At 41.9% G+C, this 23,588-nt stretch overlaps 1 protein-coding gene across 2 annotated transcripts in view; it reads right to left on the reverse strand.

The window, feature by feature from the left end:
* The window catches only part of MPP7 (MAGUK p55 scaffold protein 7), a 432,558-nt gene that overhangs the window by 221,421 nt on the left and 187,549 nt on the right, over positions 1 to 23,588 (reverse strand). For both annotated transcript variants that reach the window (XM_088447791.1, XM_088447792.1), the window contains one exon: positions 12,638 to 12,756. In XM_088447791.1, coding sequence (XP_088303917.1) covers positions 12,638 to 12,756 — 119 coding nt within the window. The remainder of the gene's footprint in view (positions 1 to 12,637; positions 12,757 to 23,588) is intronic.

Raw genomic sequence — 23,588 nt, forward strand, 5'->3', positions numbered from 1 at the left:
CGGAAAAAGTTCAAATGATGCTCCAATGATGTAGTAGTCGATGCCTGTGGGGTGCTAAACGCATTTCGTCGTAGAGTAACCCACAACTTCCTCAGCAGCATGATCCCCAGTGTCAATGAGAAGGGCTTTATATACCCTGTAAATGGTAAGCAGCTGTAGCACATTTGTTACCTAACCAACCAAGCAGTATAGAGAATTGTATATTATAATACATCCAAAAATTACATTTTGATGTATTATTATATTAATACTCATTTTCTGTATTGGCAGTCTGACACCCTCCTTCTGAACCATGTGCTTAGTGACAGCGCCAGACTGATCATTCCCCTTTTCCTATGATAAAATAAAATATACTTATTTGTATAGTAGCATTCCCCAGATATCTTATATATCCTAATGTTGCTAAGGGCTGGATAGTATCAGACAAGCAGTGGTGCTGTCAATTCCCATTTGCAAGACTGAAAGAGTTCATACGGATGGGGCATCGACAATACTGCTGCCCGTCTGAGACCAGAGCCGCACATTAAGAGGCATTAGGGCCAAGGCAGATTAGGAGAAAGCTACCACATACTTAAGTAAAACGCTTAAATTGAACACTACCAAACTGTGCATATTACATCTAGGGTGGGAATACAGATCTGTCCACATACACCTATCTTCAAATCATGCAAAATAGCCTTGTTTGGTGCACCACAGACTTTGCAATTTAGCAGCGCCATGAGACTTTTTTTTTTAAAATATGTGTCTTAATGTCCTACTTTACAGATTCCTTTGTGATAAAAAACAAACAAATATGAAGTACTTAGGAAGCTATTAGCTACTTGTACCCCTTTCATATGCCAAAATCCCAGGTTTTTTCCTGTGCATGCACTTCGAACCGGGTCTTGATGACATAATCTCCAAGCGTCCTCTATTAAACGGAAGACTCGGGTCACTGGAAAACCCAGGTCCGGTGTGAAGGGTGGAATAACCTGGGACCATCACCCAGGTGTGAAAGGTTGTACTGTAAGTATTGAAACCTCGACTTCAACCAGTGTTCAGTGTCCAGGGTTCCGTGCCAGGTTAAAGCCAGGGTTTTATGTCTGATATTCGAGGGGAATTCAACTGTCTTCACTCGCAGCTGTTAGTAATGGGCACCCACCAGAGTAATTCAATTGTTGCTCTGACCGGGCACAAATGCCACAGATGCACAGATTTTTGCTCACACCATCAGGAGGCAATCAGTAATCCACGCAAAGTCCGGCTTTTGCGTGCAATAACGAGGACTTTGCACTGGTTTAGCTGCTTTACACTATTGAGCCCAACATGCGCGAAAAGGCATGAGCACCCAAAGCAACTGAATATTGTCCACCGATCTCCCGTCACTTTAGACGACAGATCGGCACAAAGAAACTATTGAAATCCCCCCTTAGTACACTATTAGTGAATTAGGATGCAAAATCCAGGAAAAAGTACAGAATAGATGCAAAAGACAAAGGCCCTATTGCGAACGACTCGCTTAATGCATCCTTATGCATAATCTGTTACTATATACCAATTGCTTTTGCTGCAGAAATCACTAATCCTAAATACAGCACTTAGTACACAAATTTTGGGGAAAAGTCTTCCGCCATTTGGCACAAAAAGGATCAGTGTTTGAGGACACATCCACATAAGTTAATATAAATATTGTATATATTTTTTTATATTATTTTTATTTTCAAATTGACATAAAAAAAAAAACAAGTAATCAAACTGAAAATTAAATTCTGGGTAGCAGCAGCGTCAACACACTTGTGAGTCACTATGCAAACTACTTTATTAAGAACCACACATGCAGGGTACGTATTCTACAAAGCTTCCAGTCACTTCTCCCAGAGAAACAGAGTTGTACAACTGCAAGTAACTGCACTCCAGGGGGCCGGAGGGTCACTCTAGAACAGCGTCTTTCAACCACTGTGCCGCAGCACACTAGTGGTTGTCAAGTGTGCCGCGGCGGTCAGCTCAGCGCACTTGTACTGTAGTTTGTTCTTGTCCTGAGGAGGCCAATGTAGTTTTTTTTATTCCTGTGGAGGCCAATGTAGTGCGTTTTCTTCCTGTGGAGGCCAATGTAGTGTGTTTTATTCCTGTGGAGGCCAATGTAGTGTGTTTTATTCCTGAGGAGGCCAATGTAGTGTGCTTTATTCCTGTGGAGGCCAATGTAGTGTGTTTTATTCCTGTGGAGGCAATGTAGTGTGTTTTATTCCTGTGGAGGCCAATGTAGTGTGCTTTATTCCTGTGGAGGCCAATGTAGTGTTCTTTATTCCTATGGAGGCCTATGTGTGTCTATTAATTTATGTGGGAGCCAATGTGTATTTTTTTTCATTGGTCACGCACGCCGCATCGCCGGATAGTGTGCCTTTGCAATTTTAAAATCTTGTGGTTGTGTAGTGTGCCTCGAGTTGAAAAAGGTTGAAAATCACTGCTCTAGAACACGAGTAACGCTTACAAAACATACATTATTACTGAAGAGACAATAACTGACCATGCAGGAAATCACATACTACCAATATGCTGTAGTTTCACATGGAATTCTATGTCTTTCCTTTTCGTGTTAACACAGGATTACTTGACATCTAGTCCTCAGAGATACGGTGAGAAAGAGAACATATTTTAGCGCTAACCACAGGCTGAGCATATGAAGCCAGAGTGATGAAAATCATTTTCTTTCAATACGGGGGAAGGGGATCTAAATTATTGATTTGACAATCTGTTTCACACCAAACATGCACACACACATCCCAACACAAACGGGCAGTTAAAATGCTATTTTTGCCAGCATACTCTGCTTAACCATGAGGATTTTACCATTGTGTTCTCAGTGTGTAATCCACTCTCACAAATGATTTATGGTCTGGGTAACAAGCACCAATTTTATGCTTGCAATCAGGTCAGGAGTTTACTGTCCAATAGGGAATGAATAATCCACATTGAAAGGAAAAGAGAAATTCAATTCAAGAGACTAGAACCCACACTCAGGTGCAGTGTTTCCCCAGCATTGAGGCTTAATTAATCCATCATAATCACTTACTTTATAAGCAGTGATAGGTCACCGAGGATGTATGTAGCAACATGTAGAGAGAGGTGTGTTTTTTTTCTACAATTGCTAACCATTGCTGAAACACAGTTACACAGGCGCAAGGTGGAGGAGTTTATACGTGTTCATTGTGCATTAATTTGCATAAAAAAGAACATACGACCTGCTGTACATTGTATATCAAATCAATCACCTGCTATAAATTATAAGAAAGATAAGTAACAGAGGAGATCATGACGCGAGAGAGAGACTACATAGACTACAGTATGTGCTTTCATAAGCCACAGTAATAGGAGACTTACATTATGTATCATATCGGTTATAAACCATAAGCTTTACTACAGAACACTGAAGTGAAGACATCAGACACTAAAAACAGTTTCAATCATTGCTCGTGCACTATAAAAAAATGGGATGCAATCGGGAAGCCGGCTGACATTATACCGAAAGCCGGCTTCCCGACTGTCATATCCCAGCGAGAGTGAAATGCCCGGCGTCTAGATGTAGACGCCGCTCATTTCACCGACGCCAGGAGACCAGCGCCTGGCATACCGATCGAAGGGATGCTGGGCACTGCGATTGGACAGACGCTGGGGGAGGGTTAGGTTTAGCGCATCCGGGGGGGTATTTAGGGTTAGGCACCCCCCTGGGAGGGTTAGGGTTAGGCTAGGGGGAGGGAGGGTTAGGGTTAGGCAACCCCCGGGGGGACAGGGTTAGGCACCCCCCCCCCCGGGGAACTTAGGTTTAAGCAGTGGGGAAAGCAGGCACTAAAGGAAAGCTGGCTAAGTTTCCCTTTACTGTTTTCACCGACCATAGGAACCTCCTTTTCCTCAAAAATATCCAGTGTGTGAGTCCTCATTTAGCCCGGTGGGCAATCTTTTTTGCTCGCTTCCACTTCACTCTGACCTTCCGTTCTGGAGCTCTTAATCAAAAAGCAGATGCTTTGTCAAGGTCACTCTCCTGCAACAGTAATTCTGAAATCCTACGTAGTACTCCCGTGCTGGAGTCAAGGGTGTTTGGCACCATACACAAATGCAGCCACCTACTGGGAAAACCTTCGTTGCCCCGGAGTTAAGGAAGCAGCTTCTTACCTGGTCTCACTCCTCACGCTTTGCAGGCCATTCTGGTACCCGGAAGACCCTGGAGCTTTTGAAAAGAGCTTATTGGTGGCCATTGATGAAGGCTGATGTCTCGGAGTTCAGCTCGTCATGTTCCAGTGTCGGGCTGCCGCTGCCGGGAATCGAACCGTCGGCTGGACAGATACAGGCTGGTCAGCCACGCTAAAGAGCATCCACAAAAACTAAGAGAGAATCAGTACGGAGGAAGACCGAGGTACAATGAATGTAAAGCCGTAATGCCTACACTACATCTAAGCGATGAAGCAAAGAATTGGAAGAACGATGTCCTGTTCAGGTGAAACTGGGACACTACCTTAGGCAAGAATTACTGCTTAGTCCGTAATACCAGTCACCCTATCAGAATGAAAATTAATTAAGGAAGGCGTAATAGACTGAGCTACCAGTTCTGATACCCTTTTAGTGAAGGGATGGCTAGAAGGAAAACAACCTTCAGGGAAAGGTAGTGTAACTATCAATTCTAGGAGGTCCAAAAGGTGTTTTTTGAAAAGCAGACAGGACTAAATTTAAATCCCAAGGAGGAATAGGAGGAATGTATCAGAATCCCGACGCCCGCATCCCGACTGGGCTCTAATGACAACACCTACCTAAGTAGGCTAACACTAACCCAACCCCTAAATCTCCCTCCCCGCAGACCAAAACTAACCCCCCCACAGCCTAAACCTAACCCTCCACCCCTCCCGGCAGCCTAAACCTAACCACACCCCACAGCCTAACCTAACCAGCCTAACCCTCACCCTGGTGCCTAACACTAACCCGTAACTCTACCCTAACCATCTCCCTAACCCCAATACTTACCGCTGATATGTAAGCACCAGGATTTTGAACGCCATCAACCAGACCACCGGGATCATAACTACATCCCGGTTGGATACGCAACAACCCCTGCAGAAAAGTATGCACCTTTCAGAATAACCAATAAAAACTTCTGAAAAAGCACAGAAAGGGTTGTGTCACATGTCTGTGTAGTTCCTCCTCCCTAACTCCTGGTGTCGCTCTTGCCTGAGGCCCTGTCTAGCCTATTCCATTCTGGCTAGTCTTGATTACCCTAATCAAGCAGCAGTGGGTTGCACCTGGGAACTATGTTTATATATCCTCAGAACTGTGCAATCAGTGCCAGGTCACTTAGTCTCTCTCTGTGACTGTGTTCCAAGGTTGCCATTTCCAAAGTTATCTCTGCTTATTATAATCTTGGATCCTGGCTCACTGCAACCAAGTTTTTCACCTGCTTCCCTGTGTGAGTAATCAAGGACATTATTATTATTTCTTACCTTGCACAAACTGACCAGCACTTGTTTATTTGCATACCAATTCCTCTGGATTTATTATCAGCAACTACTACATCTACCTCACTTCATCTGTACCTGTTTTGCACTGCATTTCCTACCTTGGACTTTAGTGTGTGTATCCAGTCCGAGTCCAGCCAGTATACCTGTATTCGTATTGCCTGTTATATTCCCATTTGTAGCTCAGTGACTCCTCATCAATATCAGCAAACAGAACTTTGTCTATGTTCCGTGATTGTCCATCTGCATTGCTCCTGTACTGTTTTAATTCTGACAATCCCTGCATTTATGAGTAACCCTTGTTGCTAATAAATCTTTATTTCATTTCACCTGACAGCAATAATTAACCTTATTCAAGTATTTTGAGTACTTCATGCACACACACAACTTGGGGATCGTGACAGGTTGATACCTGCCATTTAAAGAAGACAGGCAAAGACTTTTTGATAGTCCCTCTTGCAAAAACAACGCCTGGCTTCCTGGCATGAAGCACAGTAAAAAAACACTGATCTCGAAAACCCCCGTGCTCTCAAGATACTGGTCTCAAGAGCCACACCGTTAAAGTTCATCAAGACAAACTGGGGGAGACACAACGGATCGTAGACCAGAAGACCCTGCAGAGACTAGCTCGACGTGGCCAAACTGGGGTAATGAAAATCACTGGAAGACCCTTTTGCTGAACCTTCCAAAGCACTCTGGCCACCATGGATAAAGATGGAAAAAGATACCACAGTCTGAAAGACCATAGAACCAACAGAGCATCCAACAAAGTCACCTGAGGGTCCCTGGACTGTGCTCTGCAGATTGGCAATTTCTTGTTGAAGCCATAGGCCATTAGGTCTATATTGGGTATACCCCAACAGTCTGCTATGGCCTGAAAAATCTCTTGATGGAGTTCCCACTCTCCAGGTGCACAGAGTGACGACTTAGAAAGCCCGCCTCCCAGTTCTCCACCCCAGGAATAGGGCTTTCCGATATAGCAGGTACACAGACCTCCATCCAAGAAAAGATCTGAGACACCTCCAACATAGCGTGGCAACTCAGAGTGCCTCCGTGGCAATTGATATACGCCACCGTGGTGGCATTGTCAATTGAATGGCTTCTTGTGCAGGACATCCCAAGTTAGTAGAAAAGCTAGTCTGACTGCTCTTAGTTCCAAGAATGTTGATTGGGAGCAGTGCCTCGAACCTGGACCAAAGGATCTGAAGATAGAGTCATACAGTCACCGCTCCCCAACAAACCAAACTGGCATCGGTGGTGACCAAGGTACAATCCCAAATCCAGAAGGGATTGCCCTTGAACAAGTTCTGAGACTGTAGCCACCACTGGAGAGATTGTTGCGTCTGAGGTGACAAACTGAAAAACTGTTTGTCCAAAACGAGGTTCCCTTTCAGACCAATAGACCAGAATTTGGCTATGCAGAGGACAAGCATGCCACCTGGTAAAAAAAACTGCCACAAATGATGCCACCATCTTTCCCACTAGTTTCATACCCTTGAAGATTGATACCTTTGGTAGCTGAATTATAAGTCTTGACCAGAGACCCTGAAACTTCTCCAGAGGAAGATAAACTCACAGCTTGCGAGTATAGAAGAGGAGACCTAAAAAGATCATTTGCTAAAATGGTACGAGATTATACTTTGGATTGCTGAGTAACAACCTGTGGGATTCCAACATTTTCCTGACCACTACCAAGTCTAACCTAGCATAGATTCCAAAAATGCCTTTATCAGGAGAATGTCCAAATAGGATATGATAGTAACAACCTTAATAGAAACATAGAATTTGACGGCAAATAAGAACCACTTGGCCCATCTAGTCTGCCCCATGTTTAAACACATTGTTATCTCAATCCTTACTGATCCTTATTTCTTCTGAAGGATATCCTTATGTCTATCCCATGAATGTTTAAATTGCTCTACTGTCTTAGCCTCTACCACATCTGATGGGAGGCTATTCCATTTGTTAACTACCCTTTCTGTGAAGTAATTTTTCCTAAAATGTCCCCTAAACCTACCACCCACCAGTTTCAGAACATGTCCTCTTGTTCTAATACTGCTCTTTCTTTGAAGAATGACTCCTTCCTTTACCTTGTTAAAACCCTTTATATAATTGAATGTCATGTCCCTCCTTTCCCTTCTCTGCTCCAAACTATACATATTAAGATCTTTTAGTCTTTCCTGGTACGTTTTGTGGTGTAGACATTGCACCATTTTAGTTGCCCTTCTTTGTACAGTCTCTAATGTATTAATATCCTTCTGGAGATATGGCCTCCAGAACTGAACACAGTATTCGAGATGAGGACGTACAAATGACCTATACAGTGGTATGATCACTTCTTTCTTACTGCTACTGATTCCTCTCCCTATGCAACCAAACATCTGAGTGGCCTTCCTCATTGCTTTATTACAATATTTGCTTGTCTTTAAGTCACTTGAAATATTAACTCCTAGATACCTTTCTTCTTCAGTAGTTTCCAGTATAGTGCAATTAATACAAAATTTAGCACTATACTGGAAACTACTGAAGAGTACTACTGAGTAAGACTACCATGTGGGCCATTATCTTTGTAAACACTCTGGGAGCCGTGGATAAACCGAACAGAAGAGCTTGGAACTGGATGTGAAATTCTCCCATTGTGAAAGTGAAAAAAAGTAACTGTTGATAACCCTGCCAAAATTGGACATGAAGAAAGGCACCTTTGATGTTCGGTGATGCCAAAAATTCCCTTTCTGACATGGAACCGACAACAGAATGTAGAAGTGTGCTACCTCTAAATGAAGACTGAGCGGTTTCAAATTTAGAGTAGGCCAGAAAGAAACCATTTGATTTCCTCACCAGGAGGTGGGAGTAGAAGCCTTTGCCCCTTTGATCTACAGGAACTGGGACCCGCCAGATCCAGAATGTAACCTCTGTCCAGAATGCCCTGGACATAACGATCCAGCCCCAACAGGGCTCTTACAACCCGAAACTGGAGTAAGCGGGCCCCTAACATCGGAGGGAGCCCTTAAACCATCAGGTGGCCTACTTGTCAGCAGGCGTTCTGCCTGGATGTCGAGGAGCCACGACGAAAAGAGGTAGACTGACCTCTGAATGCATTAACACCACACCCCAAAAAGCGAAAAGGAAAGAAACGAGTAGACCTGTTATTTGAAAAATTATTTTAGTGAGTTCCAGACCAAACAGCGTGTCCCCATCAGACGAAACAGCTTCCAGAACAAACTTGGACTCTGGATCTCCCTGCCAAGATCGGTGCCAGAGCGAACATCTAGCCGATAATGGTGAAGCTACTTCCAAAGTTTACACAAGCAATCGCCAATGCTGGACATAAACAAGCTCCTGTGAAACGAAAAATGAATTTGAGAAATGCTTAATTTTTTTCTCTCAAACGGATCCTTTAAGGATGCAGCCTGCGTAGTAGAAAGAACCGTAGCTTTAGAAATCCTGTTAGTGGGCGCATCTAGTCAGTGAAGGGGGGAGGAGAATGGCAGAAAAGTGACCACCCGTTTCTTTTTACACTTGAACAGATAATACGAGGCACCTGCCTCTGAACTCTCTGCCTCCTGAGTGTTCTGCATGACTGCTGCAATCAAATCCTGAACTGGGGAATCCTCCTCCCAACCAGTCTGATCTTCCCAATCAGGATCTAGATGTTCTCAGTCTTCCTGGTAAGAATCTGAATCAGATTCTACAGGAAAAGTAATCTGATCCAGAACGCTTCCAGAGACGTTCCAGACAAATCTGCACTTTTTTCCATGGAGGCTGACACTACAGAAAGGCATCTTTCAATATTACGGACCCATAAAGGTTTGTGCTCTGGGGATACAAACGGATCCCGCTGACCCCCTGGAAGAGGGAAATCACTAATCTTAGACTTACAATCCATTCTTCTAATCAGATCTGCAATCGCCTCTGCCATAGATTTAGCCAACTCCAGTACAAACGACTCCCATGTTGTGCCCCCGGAAGGCTAGCCATGCATGCCAGGCTCACAGAGTGCGCAAAGACTCTCTATACCTTTACAGCCAGACAGGTATAAGTGGAACTCGATATAAATAAATACACCTTAATGTACATTTATCCTGCCCTAAGTTCTCAGTGACAAGGTGCAGGACACCCTCTTTTCTTTGCATCACAAACAAAATCACACACCTGTGATGTATCCTGCTTACGTTCACAGTGAAAAAGTGCCGGAGTATCATCGCAAATATTTTGAAGCAGTAAGCTCTTAAAGTTAATTTTCAAACTCATAATTCATTATCTGACTGCAGATTTTTTTCCTTTTTTTTTTTAAATTGAAAAATGCTGAGAAGATCCTGAACCAGATGTGGAGGGGAGATATTTTCGCCAAGAACAGGGTGGGTGGCATAGGGTGTTTTGCTCAGCAGGTATCTCTTCTCATCTATTGGCAGTATCTTCTTATCTATTGGCTACGGAGCAGGATGAGATCTTTGCCTTCCTTATGTATGGGCTCACACCTGCAGCTTTATCCTGTGTGTGACCGGTAGTTGCAGGGGGCTGTTTCAGATGCATGTGTCCAGTGCAGTTGCACTAGAAGGACATCATACATGATGATATAATAGATACCTCAACATAAACCCTTCTTGTCAGGCTGCCTGGCTAAAATAAGTACGTACATATATTCATTAAATGTAGTATTACACAGCAAAAGGTATTGATAACTTAATTTAAAACCTTTGCCTTAAAAGTATCAACCCTGTGGCCAGAGATGCAGACCTAATGTATTGTCACTTCATTCAGGTTTTCACTCTCTGATGAAACGTTCTCTGCTAAGCACTGGTCATATCAGACACATGGTACCACAGTTAAAAATGAAATACAGTCATTCAAAGTCAATGGCTGCTCCAAACTTCAACAAATCGCTCCTCTTGTGCAGAACATCACACTTTAGGCCTGACTCAGATCTGGACGCAATTAAAACATTGGGCGCTGTATGTACATGTGTGCATGCGCCCCGATAGATAACGCTGGCGAACGCCGGTCAGAACTGCATGGAGATTAATGCAGCTCCGTTCCTGGGAGGTTACAGGTGGAAATGCCGAGCTGGAGGAGGGGGGGGGGGGGGAGGTGACAGGCGCGTTCCCCTGACCCCGGAGGCCAAATTTAGAAGGGCATTCTGATCAACCAAAGGGTTGCTCAGAAGTAGGATGGTACAGCCAATGTCCACTTGATGGCGTGCCTTTGGGCGCACCACGGCGGATTAGAGCTGCTGCCGGTAAACATCTCTACAGCATTGACATTCTTTTGAAACAGCGTCAAAAGTCTAAACCGTTACTGCTTTGCGTCCACCTCTCTGAATCTTTATTACTTGGCAAACTACAAAGATTGGTTATTACACAAATTAGCATATCTAGGTAAAAGATACATTGGGAACATTAATGGAAAGTGGTGCACAGTGCCAAAGGGTAGCATGACATTCAGTCACTGCTCTAGTTTAGAAAATAAAAATGTTCCGTGTTTACATCCACCCTTAATAAAGCCATTGCCTCTTAATGCACCAATGTGAGCCGCAAAATGGCTGCTCTCATTATATTACCTCTAGCCTCAGTTATGCCACTAGCTAGAAGTTTAATTCTCGTAAATCATAGTTCAGTCTTCAATATGGCTGACGCCACTGTGTGTGAGTGACGTACATGGTGAGATTTGTATTTCTTTGCCACTTTGAATACCTGTTCCTGGTAGCAGAGTGCTTCCAGACTCCTCTAACACAGCTCCCACTCTATTTAAGAGTAACAGGAATAATGATAAATAGCTTACCAACCTTCCTTCAGAAAAAATGCTTTCTTCATGATTATTTGCTACACTTATGTGAAAGCCATATTTTTATGGAATAAAGCCATCACATGAAACAACTTACTAGAGTTTCAGTTGACTTTGTTAAAGGAAATTATGTTACATTAATGTGGCTACTGAACCACTGCCATGTGGGACCTCAAAAAAATACATATATATATTTCTTATAATTTTTCCCTGTGAACATGTATTTATTTAAGCTTAACTCCAAGTTCTTAGTGCTAACCATTCAAAAGAAAAAAAATGTACAATGTTCTGTGCTAACAGTCAAAGTTATTCATCCAAACAAGGGCAAGCAAACATTTGTGTATGTTGAATAAGCATTTGCTGTGGTCGCATGTTATCCCCTCACATTCTGATGCAATGGTTTGTGCAAGATCTACTGATGACAAACCAGCAACTGGCTTAGGACTGCATGCACCGTAATTCATCCCACAGTCTGACCCCCTCGGCAACCTCTTGGTCTCTTGTAGGAGAATATTTACTGTTAAGTCATCAGAATATCCCAGTCAGAAACCAGAAAAGTTAATCAGGAAAATAGTTGTAGACCATTTTAGGTACAATACATTTAATGTAACAAAAAAAAAAAAGGAAATTTGTCCGCCTTTTAAAGTGGATCTGTCACCAAGAGGGGATGAGTGGATTTATTTACTAAAAACTAATATTTTTTAATGAGTTTTATGTAATATAGGTTTCCTGCCTCTCTTTCACCTAAGTGAGGGGTCAAATTGCCTAGTCCCTTTATGCAGAACAGCATATGTAGTCCGCACTAGTGTTAATTTGTTGACCATTGAAATACTTAGCTCTGCCTGTTCCGGTTACTGGCATCTAAATATGCAGCATAGTGATGTAGTGGTTGGCATTGTTGCCACACAGAGCTAGGGCCGTGAATTTAATTCCAATCAGAGCCATATTTGTGTGGAGTTTATATGTTTCCCCAGTGCTTGTTTGAGTTTCCTCCGGCTTCCTGCCACAGTTGAAGATAACTACATACCCTGCTTTTAAAAGTAGAACAGGACTCTGTAAAAGTCAGAATTTAAACTGTTAATTTGACAGAACAGCTCCCAAACTAAAGAGATTTCCAGAGTGAAACATTTCAGGAAGCAGTCTGTCTGGAGATTGGGTGGAAGTGTCAATAGCCAACTCTATGATGACGTTCTTCCAGTACTTTTTAACATACCATTTGACACAATAACTGCACTCTTTGCTGTCATAGTAGCCAGGACAAAACTCATATTTGTCAAATCTGCATTACACCATCCGCGAGTTATAAAAGTCCTGAGGCCACTCAGACATAATCCCTAATAATGTTGCTTTTGAGTCACAAATGGTACAATATGATTTACCTTCACCAGTGAATGGAGACTTTTTTCACCAAACATATCCCAGAGGAAGGTCAGGTCTTCCTGGCTGTCCACATGTGGCTGCAGCTGGGCCGGCAGCGTAGCCAAGAGCTCATATAGACCTATAAAAAGAAAATAAAACAGAAAATGTAATCTCATTAATTTAGCATACAGTTCTGAGCAACGACTCGTCTGAAGCATTTCAATGAGAAGTTTCCACTGAAATATTAGCCAAGTATCAGGTCTGGATTCAAAGTTCGAGTAACGAATTTTAGAACAACAACATTTAACATCTTCACAACCTTTATCGGCTTGTGTCACACTAACCTGAAATCAAATTTAATTGTATTCAATTTTTTTCAATTATAGAAAGATAAAACAAACACCAAATTCTGAATTTAATTGCTTTTCCATTCCAAGTGATGCTAGCTAGCGAATGAAGTGAGTCACTGAAACCATTTCCAAAAAATAAATGGGGTGGTCCGACGCACCTGGACTCTAGTTTCTTTGATATATAACTTTAAAAAAATATATAAAATTTTACTGCTAAAAGTAAAGGGTTGTACTTTCAGACGTCCCATAAAAGTTAGTCTAAAATTTTAAATTTCTACAATGATTTTATATATCTGGTTTAGCATTGTTAATTTTTTGAGTATTGAAGAGGAAAGTTATACATATATAGTACAGCGGAAACACAGCGGAAACTAACCAGAGGTATAAAAACATTGTAGAAATGCAGAATACCAAACTTGACTTTTTTTTTTTTTTGTTTAATTTTTTTTTTCTTTTTTAATGAGGGTTTAGCCCAATGTGCTGCATCCACTAGTTATTAAGAGGCGTACTCCAGCAAGCTTGCAAGGCAAACAGTAGCACAGTGTTCTACAGTAGCACACGGCAGTAGCTATCCATCATACACACAAACTATCAAGCTGTATTCCAAGAATGTAGCCGCACTGACTGTGTGAGCCCTCTATGGGGAGCTAACCTGGCATGAGCCTATATCAATTCATAGCACATGTTTAATTTTCCAGGGGGATTACTAGGGGTAAAAAGGACAAAATGCCTTTTTTCTTCTGTCTGCTGTCTACAAAAACATGAACAATCTCTAGGGACCCCCACTACACGGGTCTGCTATTATTTTTAGTCTGAATAACTGTTGCCGTTCATCTGAAGGACAGCTTTACAAGATGTTTAACCTAAAAGGCACAGTAACATAATAAACTGTAAGATGGGCTTCCAAATTGTACATGCTAATCTAAATATTGTATTAATGAGATGTAATGTCCAAACCTTCATGACCCTCTATGTGCCATTAAAAATGTAATTCTACTCTATAAAAACGCACTGTTCCTATTTGTTTTTCCACTGGTTGGCATGGTGCATGCAAGTCTTCTCCCTAATATATAAACACGCTCTCTCCGATTACACTTGTTGACGGAGGTCAAAATAGAGATCTGTATCTCTAGCGGTTTCTCATAAACTTACAATGCAATACAGATGGTCCGTTGAAGTACATAAAAAGAAAAAAAAACACTTTTCAACTGAAATAATTTCATATACTTTTTCATGTGGAAATAAATGTACATAGTGATTTGCCAAACAGAGCTGTGGTCTTTACGGCAACATGGACTCCCAAAATACACATCCTCAAAATAGTGCTCACCGACCCAGCAAATAAAAAACAATAAGTTCTCTACTGCACCATTTATAAGGCCAGGCAGCAAAACTTTCTTCTTCCTTAAACCAGTAAGGTCAAGAGTAAATGTTCATCAGTAAATGTTGTTGGAGGAATCCATTTTGTAGGTTGAACGAAAAACTGCTAATATCACAGAGCCATTAATCAATTTGTGCCTCATTCCTCTAAGATAGGGGTGGGCAAAAAGCGGCCACCTCAGCTGTTGTAGAGCTCCACATCCCAGCATGCCATGCCACACTTTTGCTGTTTAGACATGCTAAAACTGTTGCAATGCATGCTGGGATTTGTAGTTTTACAACAGCTTGGAGGGCTGCTTATTGCCCACCTCTGCTCTGGAAAATCTGGACAGACAGAATATAAAATGTGTACGAATGCAGGTTCAGACATAAGGCATTCATCTCAAATATACAACCAGCAAGCAGGTTATTAAGATACAGTCTTATGAAGAGAACAATGCCTCAGTGATGTCACTATTGCCTAGTGAGCTTGTAGGCTCATACAGTGCCTTGTACCTCCGCTATATTACTGAATCCCAGTGAATTGGAAGGCTGCGTTATCAATAAAGTGCCCTAGTGATGTCATTAAGTACTTGTGATAAGATAATATACATTTTCATGATTATTTTCTAGTCACTGGTTCTTATCGTGTATTAGTTGCATTCCCATGAATAGTAATCCAGGTCACACACTGGCTGCAGTCACTACAGTATGTGTAGGCTACCAGAGTACTAGATTAATGTAAATGATGCATACCTTTTCTCTTTGATTCACAGAAAACGGTCATGTAAGGCAGGAAATCGTTCAATTAAACCAATAGTGACAATGAAATGAGTGTATTCAATGTTTCTTATAAATAGACCTGAAGAATTAAAGTTTTAAAATGTGCACTGCAGAACACAGAGATAGAATTCTATTCTGAAATAAAACATTGGTAATTGCAGAATTGGATTGTCAGCCTTCTGTTTACAGTTATTATGTAAACCTGCATCTATTGTAGAACAGATAAACATTTACTTCATCCAATTTGCCCCATGTTTATAAAGCTTATACTCTATGAAGATTATGAACTGCTTGAAATGATCTGCGCTTTCCTGGCATCTGTTTAGAATCAGTCTGACATGGTTACCCGGATTCCAATTCTTCTCATTGCAAATGACTTGGATTATTGTCTTCTACTATCCATTTGGCTGGCCACGTTAGATAATCATACTTCACCTGTCAATCATCTGTAATGTGATCAAAAACATCTGGAACATGGACAAATTTGTTATTTCTGAATTGAGGAGTTCTCTGGGAGGGAAATTATAATGGATGTCTGGGTATGTCTATTTACCTGCAGACGCTATAGAATAGAATGCCAAGTGATTGATCCATAAAGTGCGGCGTGCACAATTACACAGAAATGCAAACCATATTTACAGACATACTTTAGACGCATGAAACACACAGGTTACCCCAGACATAGTAGTTGCAGAAGAAACTATTTGTAACTCACATTACTGAAGTCAGCGAGTCTTGGTAATGGATTACTGGACAGACAACAAATAGGAGCATTGTGCTTGGTAATGAGGACCTTGAATGGTTATAAATAATGTATTATTAAAATGGTAAATTAAAAATGGACTATGGTAGACATAGACGGGATATACAACACATTTATAAAAATAAAGGATCTTTGTTTCTCCAGTTACGTCCAGTTAAACACAGATTTAATTCTCTATATAAAAATCTACTAAAATGAGTGGATTTGGTGGTATAACTTGGTTTTGTTGAGTGAACATAATACACTGATACAGACACATTGAATGGAAAATTGTCAACATAGAAATGTGGCATAAAGGCTCAAGAACAATCTTTTTCATTCTGAGCCTCTACCATGCTCTCAAACAATGTAAGGCCCACCTTTCTCACAACAGCTTAAGTACTTAACCACAAACTGCAAGTAACCAAAAAACATGGTTTTACATAGATATAGCCATTAACAATGAAGAATGCTTCAGAATGATATTGGGTGAAAACGCAAGGAGCTGAAAATTCAAAATTTCCCTCAATTTGCATCAAGTTTAAACACACATATCACAAAGTTTGGGCTAATCCGACATGTAAAAAAATAATAATTATTATGAATAAATAAAAAAAAACAAATACACAAGACGACCCCTTTCCCCCCCAAGATTACAAATAAGTCTCTGCTATTCAGCATCAGGTCCTTTAGGAAAGGGAATTGACAAACAGACATGTCCCTCACTCTCCCAAGAGATAAATAGCCCAATGTGGGTACCACGGTAATGGTAGTGCAAATGTTGCCCTCTTTAAAAAAGCAATAGTATATTAGTGTGGACTGATGATATGAATAAAAAAGTCAAGTAGTGCCCTGCTAAATAAAATAGAATAACAAAAAAGTAGTGGCCCCATAAGAAAAATTAGTGCCCTCCCTGTATTAAATTATATATATATTTATAGCCACCATATTGCCAATATAGATAATTAGTGCCCCCTTTCTTATAAATTGGGAAAAAAATAATGTTCCCTATTTTACTTTATTTACCAAGTTAATAACTCTGAGCAACTACTAATAACTTATCATCCTTAATCCAATGGGAACTTTAAATAAAACACACATGATTTGAATGCACCTTGCTCCAAAGAACCCCAGCAATGGAATGAGTTTAAAATAAAAAAAAAGTCTGTCTGGACAATCGGGAGATCAAGAATCCCTGATTGGCTATGTTTTTATCTTGGAGTTAAAGTGAAGCACCCATAGGAAAGTATTAAGCTGGGACTTTTTATTTTATGGCAGTAATTGATTAGATATCGGCATCAACAAGCAGGTGTACTATAGTGCCTAATAAAGTGGCACCTGACTGTTGGTATCCTTGTAATCATTTCAAAGATTTTGAAATGCCATCTGCCATGTTCCAAGCATTGAATAGCAAGACAATGGCAGCATGAGTGAAGCATAAACTACACAGTCAGTGTAAATAATCAGCCTATGCTATTACTCTTTTTAATGAAGTAAACGTTATTAACAACCAAAGGGACAAAGCACTTTCCCCTTCAACCACCAGTGAAGAGCCAGACACCCAGGAAAAAACAATTAGGAACCGATCACACTACATCCAGTCAGTTGTAACTACACACAGCCGAGCTATCAGCTGTAATGAATAGCACTACTCACCAAGGAACCTTATAACCTGGATAAAATGCAACAAAACTTCCCTGACTAAGTTTGACATCATAGAGGATGAAATGCATTGGACAAAACCCATCCACTGGTCACCACTTCATGGGACGCACTTACACTGGCAAGCGCTCAGCCAGAGAGTTACAGCGCTACACCGACCTTACACAGCAGTCTGTGCACAAGATGGTTCCAAACTTCCCAGAATAGTCTGACCAATACAAGCAGAAAGGACATTTACACTAAACACCACCATGGTACCTTTTAGGTAAGCAATACATGCAGAAGCTTGAATTTGTGGACAGTGAACCAGGAAATCTAAAAACCAGCATTCATTTGAACGTCTCTTATGCACAAAACTACAGAGCATCCTCTGATTAGCACACAGACTATCATTTTGCCCTGAACACATTGGCCCACTGATCTATCAACTATCACTGTAGGTTTTTGGTATCAAGCAATGCACTGAGCACACTAGACCAACAAACAAAAGTCTCTCAAGGATTCATACTATATACTTTTGATGTTAAACCAGGTGCACCAATTAAAACAGCTTTAATTGGCTTCCCGACTGCTGTATACCGGCGAGGGTTAAATGACAGGCGTCTGGATTCTAGACGATTGTCATTTTCCTGACGCCGGGAGACCGGTGCCCGGAATCCCGATCGACAGCCGCTTGGGCTAGGTTTAGGGCTCCCGGGGGGGACTTAGGGTTAGGCATCCCCCCGGGAGGTTAGGGTTAGGCTAGAGGGAGGGAGGGTTATTGTTAGGCACCCCAGGGGGGACTTAGGGTTCGGCACCCCCGGGGGACTTCGGTTTAGGCGGCGGGGAAGGGGGGGTTAGGTTTAGGCACTTAGAGGGGGGATTAGGGTTAGGCACTGGGGGGAAGGTTAGGGTTAGGCACCCCTAAGGAGGGTTAGGTCATATTTACCTGTGGAATATCGAGATTTTCAGTCGTGTCGGCATACCGCTGCCGGGATTTGACAAGTTCGGCGGTAAATCATATGTATTCCATTGTTTTTACTAAAACATATGATAAATAGGTGTACTCATAAATTTTAATACTAAACTGGTTCCTTTATATCTGATCTATTAATTATATTAGACTGTTTTATTATTTGTTATTCTTATTATTTTATCACCTGCTCATATCAACACACACTGTTGGGGGAATTCATTTAGCCCCGATAATTTTTGGGTGGATAAAACAGGACTTACCACATTTGTTTTTACCGTCGGGCAATTCAATTAAAGTCCGTTTTAACCACCCAAAATATTACATGTTTTTGGAAGAATACACATAGAATGCGTGATAAGTTCACGGGCCTATGCGTTTTTTCGCCGCAGGCTTTCCGATAACAGGGTCATTATTGGGGATTTCATTTCCGGAGCCTGGTGAGCTCCTAAAAATAAATTCCCGATAAGGGCTTTCGGCGGCTAATTGAATAGCCCACGGGGGATCAATAAGCCACAGTACATTACCGCTAATTGAATTCCCCCCTGTATGTTTTACTGTGCATTCTTAATGCATGCCACCTCCATAAAAGTAGTGGTCTACATAAAGTATATGTGCGGCACAGGGGAAGTCTTGGACACAGGAGGAAAAAATTGCATTAGATTGTATATATGTTCTAAACATTTGTCCATATACTGCATTAAATTAAAATAAATTATGGAGCGCAATAATGAGACAGTATGACGGGAAACTGCAGACCACAATAATGAAAGGATGGTCCATCCAGACCTCCAGATGCTGCACACAGCCCTTTTATCACAGCTACAATATACTGATCTATTAACCTGCATGTCACGCTCGGCTCCGTGGAATCCCCTACTGAGGGGTTGAAAGCTGAGGTCCTGGGTTGAGGAAGGAATCGGAGGTGAGGGGCCTGAATGCAAGTTCTCCTCATCCACAAGTATCCGATGTTGACGAGACCTGACAAAAGGCGCGGAGACTAACCTGCCGGAAGGTGTTCACCAGTGATCCCTCCAAGCGGGATATGGGTTTAGCTGCTCCCGACAAGCATATCGCAGCCCTTTGGTCAGGTATCCGATACGAGTGGGAAATGGAGAGTGGTACACCACTAGGGCCCAAAGGAAATACTTTGGAGAAGTACTAATATGTATTCTATACCCTTAGGTACAGAGTTGGTACAATGGGGTTGCTTCCAGTAATGGTACAGAACGACAAGAGGGAAGGTCCATTCAGGAGTAGGATACACTGCTGGCACTGGAGGAGGGTGGTGGTTGCGCTGACTGAACGGAGTGTGGATATTGGTGCACTGTTAGTACAGAAGGTGATTCAGAGTTTGTACTCAGTTGGTGTGTACAGAGTACACAAAGTGCAAATCCAGACGCACCGGAGGATGGTTTGGTAATTGTACTCAGTTGTGTGTAATGAGTGCACAATGTGCGAATCCAGACGTACCGGAGAATGGTTCGGTACTTGTACTCAATGGTGTGTACTGAGTACACAATGTGAGAATCCAGATGCACCGGAGGATGGTTCAGTAATTGTACTCAATGGTGTGTACTGAGTACACAGTGCGAAACCAGACACACCGAAGGATGGTAACGAGATGATATAGCAATAACTCGGGAGTGAGGAACAGAATCCTGGAAAGGAATGACAACAAGCATACACCAGTAGTGACGACGTTGCACAGGCAACTTCCTGGTGTCCAGAGCCCAGTTATATACCCTACAGTAGCAGTTCATTGGAGACCAGAGTCAACTGACCGAGACTACGCTACCATTGGATAAGGGAACAGTCAAGTTAGAAAGACCAACATGGCACCTAAGGCAAAATCCTCAGCGCGTCACCCGCCGCCGCACCTGACGTCTGACCGCACGAGAAGTCAGGCGAAGCCGGTGCTGGGGTGAGTAACGGCCGATCCTAGGCCGAACCCTGACACTGCACTTGTATATTACCCCACCTGAGTATAGAATTAAATACATACAAATAGTAATAGGAAAATAATAATCAACAATACCAGCACTGGTGTTAATACATCATTCTCAGCTAAAATTACAGATATATTTAATTGAAGGGGAAATAAAATCTGTCAAACAACCTTTCCAACACATAATACATTAAATTTCCCCCAAAATGTTACCTTACATTCCAACACTTTATGTCATTGGAAAGCGTTCCTAGATTTTTTTTTTTTCTCTTTCCTTTTTTACGATGTATATTTTTTGGCCCACTCTATACTAGGTCTGGCAGGCTGTGAAACTGAAAATATGCAGTTTCTTTTTATTTAATTTTTTTTTTAAAGGGAAATGGTATATAGAAATAACTCAAAGATGTAAGGACTAACATCAGCATTTTCAACAATAACAAAGGGCAGAAAATAAAAAAAATATATATATTATTGGCCAACAAATCAAATCTGTGTAATTAACAAGACAGTGCCAAGAGGAGAGCATATAATCACTGCACAGAGCTGAGCTTGGCAAATAAGAGAAAATTAATACACTGCCTTGCTGCAGCCAGTACAATTTATGGTCAAATTTGAATTTTTAATATAAGAAAAATATTGTCATCACTACCGACAGAGTAACTAAAGTAACATCACTAATTTAATAAAAAATAATATGTGCTTTGGAATATTATTTGTAATGCTCAGGTGTTACAAGCCATATGTGCAAATCTATTAAATAGGAAATATCATAATTTAGTCCCTCTCTTCTCCGACTACATACACTATGTTCAGGTAATGACAACTGAAATATAGATTGAAGTCTAAGTCCAGGGGCATGAAAAACTTCAGATCAGAATTCACTAAATTTTCCAGGGATTAGTTTTATAGTACCATGTGGAGCTAATTGATTTAAATCTAATGCCATTCAGTATCCTCTGGGAATGTGTTAAAGCGATCAAGCCCTGACATAATATAAAAAGGTAATAAAAATAATATTGTGATCGCTGAACATAGGAATCTGCAATTTTTCTCCTACGATTCTTATGCTGCGTACACACTTAACGATGTGAACACAGCCGGTGTGGCGTGCGGCGGGTCGAGGCGGGGGCGTACATACTTCCTGATGCCGGGGGCGGGGGCCATGCTGACGATATCACGTGTCAGACCTGCATACAGGTCCGATGTTCCAGACGACGTGTGGGAGCACGCATAGTCAGCGACATAGCGGGTACACACTGCCCGATGTGGACGATATGTCGTCTGGTGCGCTGGAGTCTAGTGTACCTGGCTTGAGCTGGTCAGAAGAAACATTCCACAGGTGGACAGTTGGGGGATGCAGATTGTTAACCTCATGATGATGACTTAAAGGAGACCTACTGTATTTAAAGGGAATTTTTGTTTTCTTTCCTTAGTTTGTAGCAGTAGCTACTTAAAAAAAAAAATATATATGCAGGTATCAGTGATAGCAGGGCTTTACACTGATTCCTCCCAGTTCAGAGAAGGGGTTACCATGGCGAATTTTCAGATATCTCCAGTGGATGCCCATTGATTAGTGTACATATCATTTCCCCATACAGTATTATGGGGATAGTGATTCAGAACTTCTCCAAAAACATTTGTCATCTCAAGATGGCGTAATGAGCCTCCCAATGGGAGAAAAGCAGATAAAACCAGTGTCTTCCAGCCCCCTTTTGTTACAGCAGCCAATTAGAGGGGCCCAGGGAGAATATAGCAGAGAAACAAAAACTGCCCCTGCGCCCCATGTGTAAACGGGTCACTGAGCCACTGATGGAGAGGTTTCTGGAATGTTTATACTTCATACTGCTGACTGCAATACAACACCAAACGCAGCCCCTAGTGAGAGGTAATTGGTAGAACTCCAGATATTACAATGAAAATACCCCAAACCGTAATACAAAGCAGGCTGAAAATGATTGCACATTAATCTCAGCCTTGTGACTGTGGGAAAGGGAGTTGTATGTTTGCCAGCAAGGTGGTCTGATTCATTAAGTTTCAGGAGGGGAGAGCGAACAGTGTGCAGCAGGCAGCTTATGTGTAGTGAGGTGGGTAAAGCGGGAAGCAGTCGGGAAGCCGACGGACGAAATCCCGACCGCCGGCTTCCCAACTGTCTAATCCAGACAAGGCACAAATGACAGGCGTCGACATCCCGACGCCTGGAGCCCGACACCCGGCTTACCGATCGAAGGTAAGCTGGGCGTGGACAGCCGCGGGGGAGGGGAGGGTTAGGTTAGGGGCTCCCGGGCGGGACTTAGAATTAGGCTCCCCCCCAGGAGGTTAGGGTTAGGCTAGGGGAAGGGGGGGTTAGGGTTAGGCACCCCCCCCCGGGAGACTTAGGGTTATGCTGCGGGGAAGGTGGGGTTAGGTTTAGGCACCCCAATGGGAGGATTAGGGGGTAAAAATAGGTTAATTCTTACCTTTCTAGCTTCGGGATCTTGACCCCTGCTGGGCTTCCGCTGTCGGGATTAGAACCAGCCGGCGGTAATTCATACTGATCCGGGGAAAGGGGCTGGAGCGACAGCTTCCACTACCTTGACAGTGTTTTGTACTCATACAAATGCTATCTTCCATCACAGCATCTTAATGCTCTAAAATTTCAAACCAGTTCTAAATTTCAGAGATTTCACCAACTCAGGATATATGAAAAATCTGCAGCTTGCATCCAAATCACAATTATAGGCATTACCAATTAAACAAAAAACAATATAGACATCGTCCCTAACAACAAAATACATGATTTAAGTTAACCACAAAATACATTTTATGATTCAGTGCTGAATGCAACATTTCAAAATAATGTTTCTCATAGAATTTTCCAGTGGACTAACCAGCAAATTCTGACACAGACGATCAGAACTGCAGGAATGTACTGATGTATTGAAAGAAACACAGGACAAAGTGCTAGCAGAAGTCAATGTCTGAAGAATAGGAAAACAAAATGGACATGCATCCCCCCGTATGAATTACCACTAAGCAGCTAAAAGACCCTATAAACTGATTGTGAACCCAGCAATGCTATGAGCTGTAGGAAAGAATTCAGCCCAACTTATCAAGAGGAATGTTTTACATACTCCTCAAAGGACACTGAGTAAAAAGGTTTTTGGCAGGTACACGGAAACACACAGAAAGTCATTGA

Source organism: Taudactylus pleione, unplaced genomic scaffold (genome assembly GCF_031769625.1).
Source record: "Taudactylus pleione unplaced genomic scaffold, aTauple2 ptg000439l, whole genome shotgun sequence".
Lineage (NCBI taxonomy): Eukaryota > Metazoa > Chordata > Amphibia > Anura > Myobatrachidae > Taudactylus > Taudactylus pleione.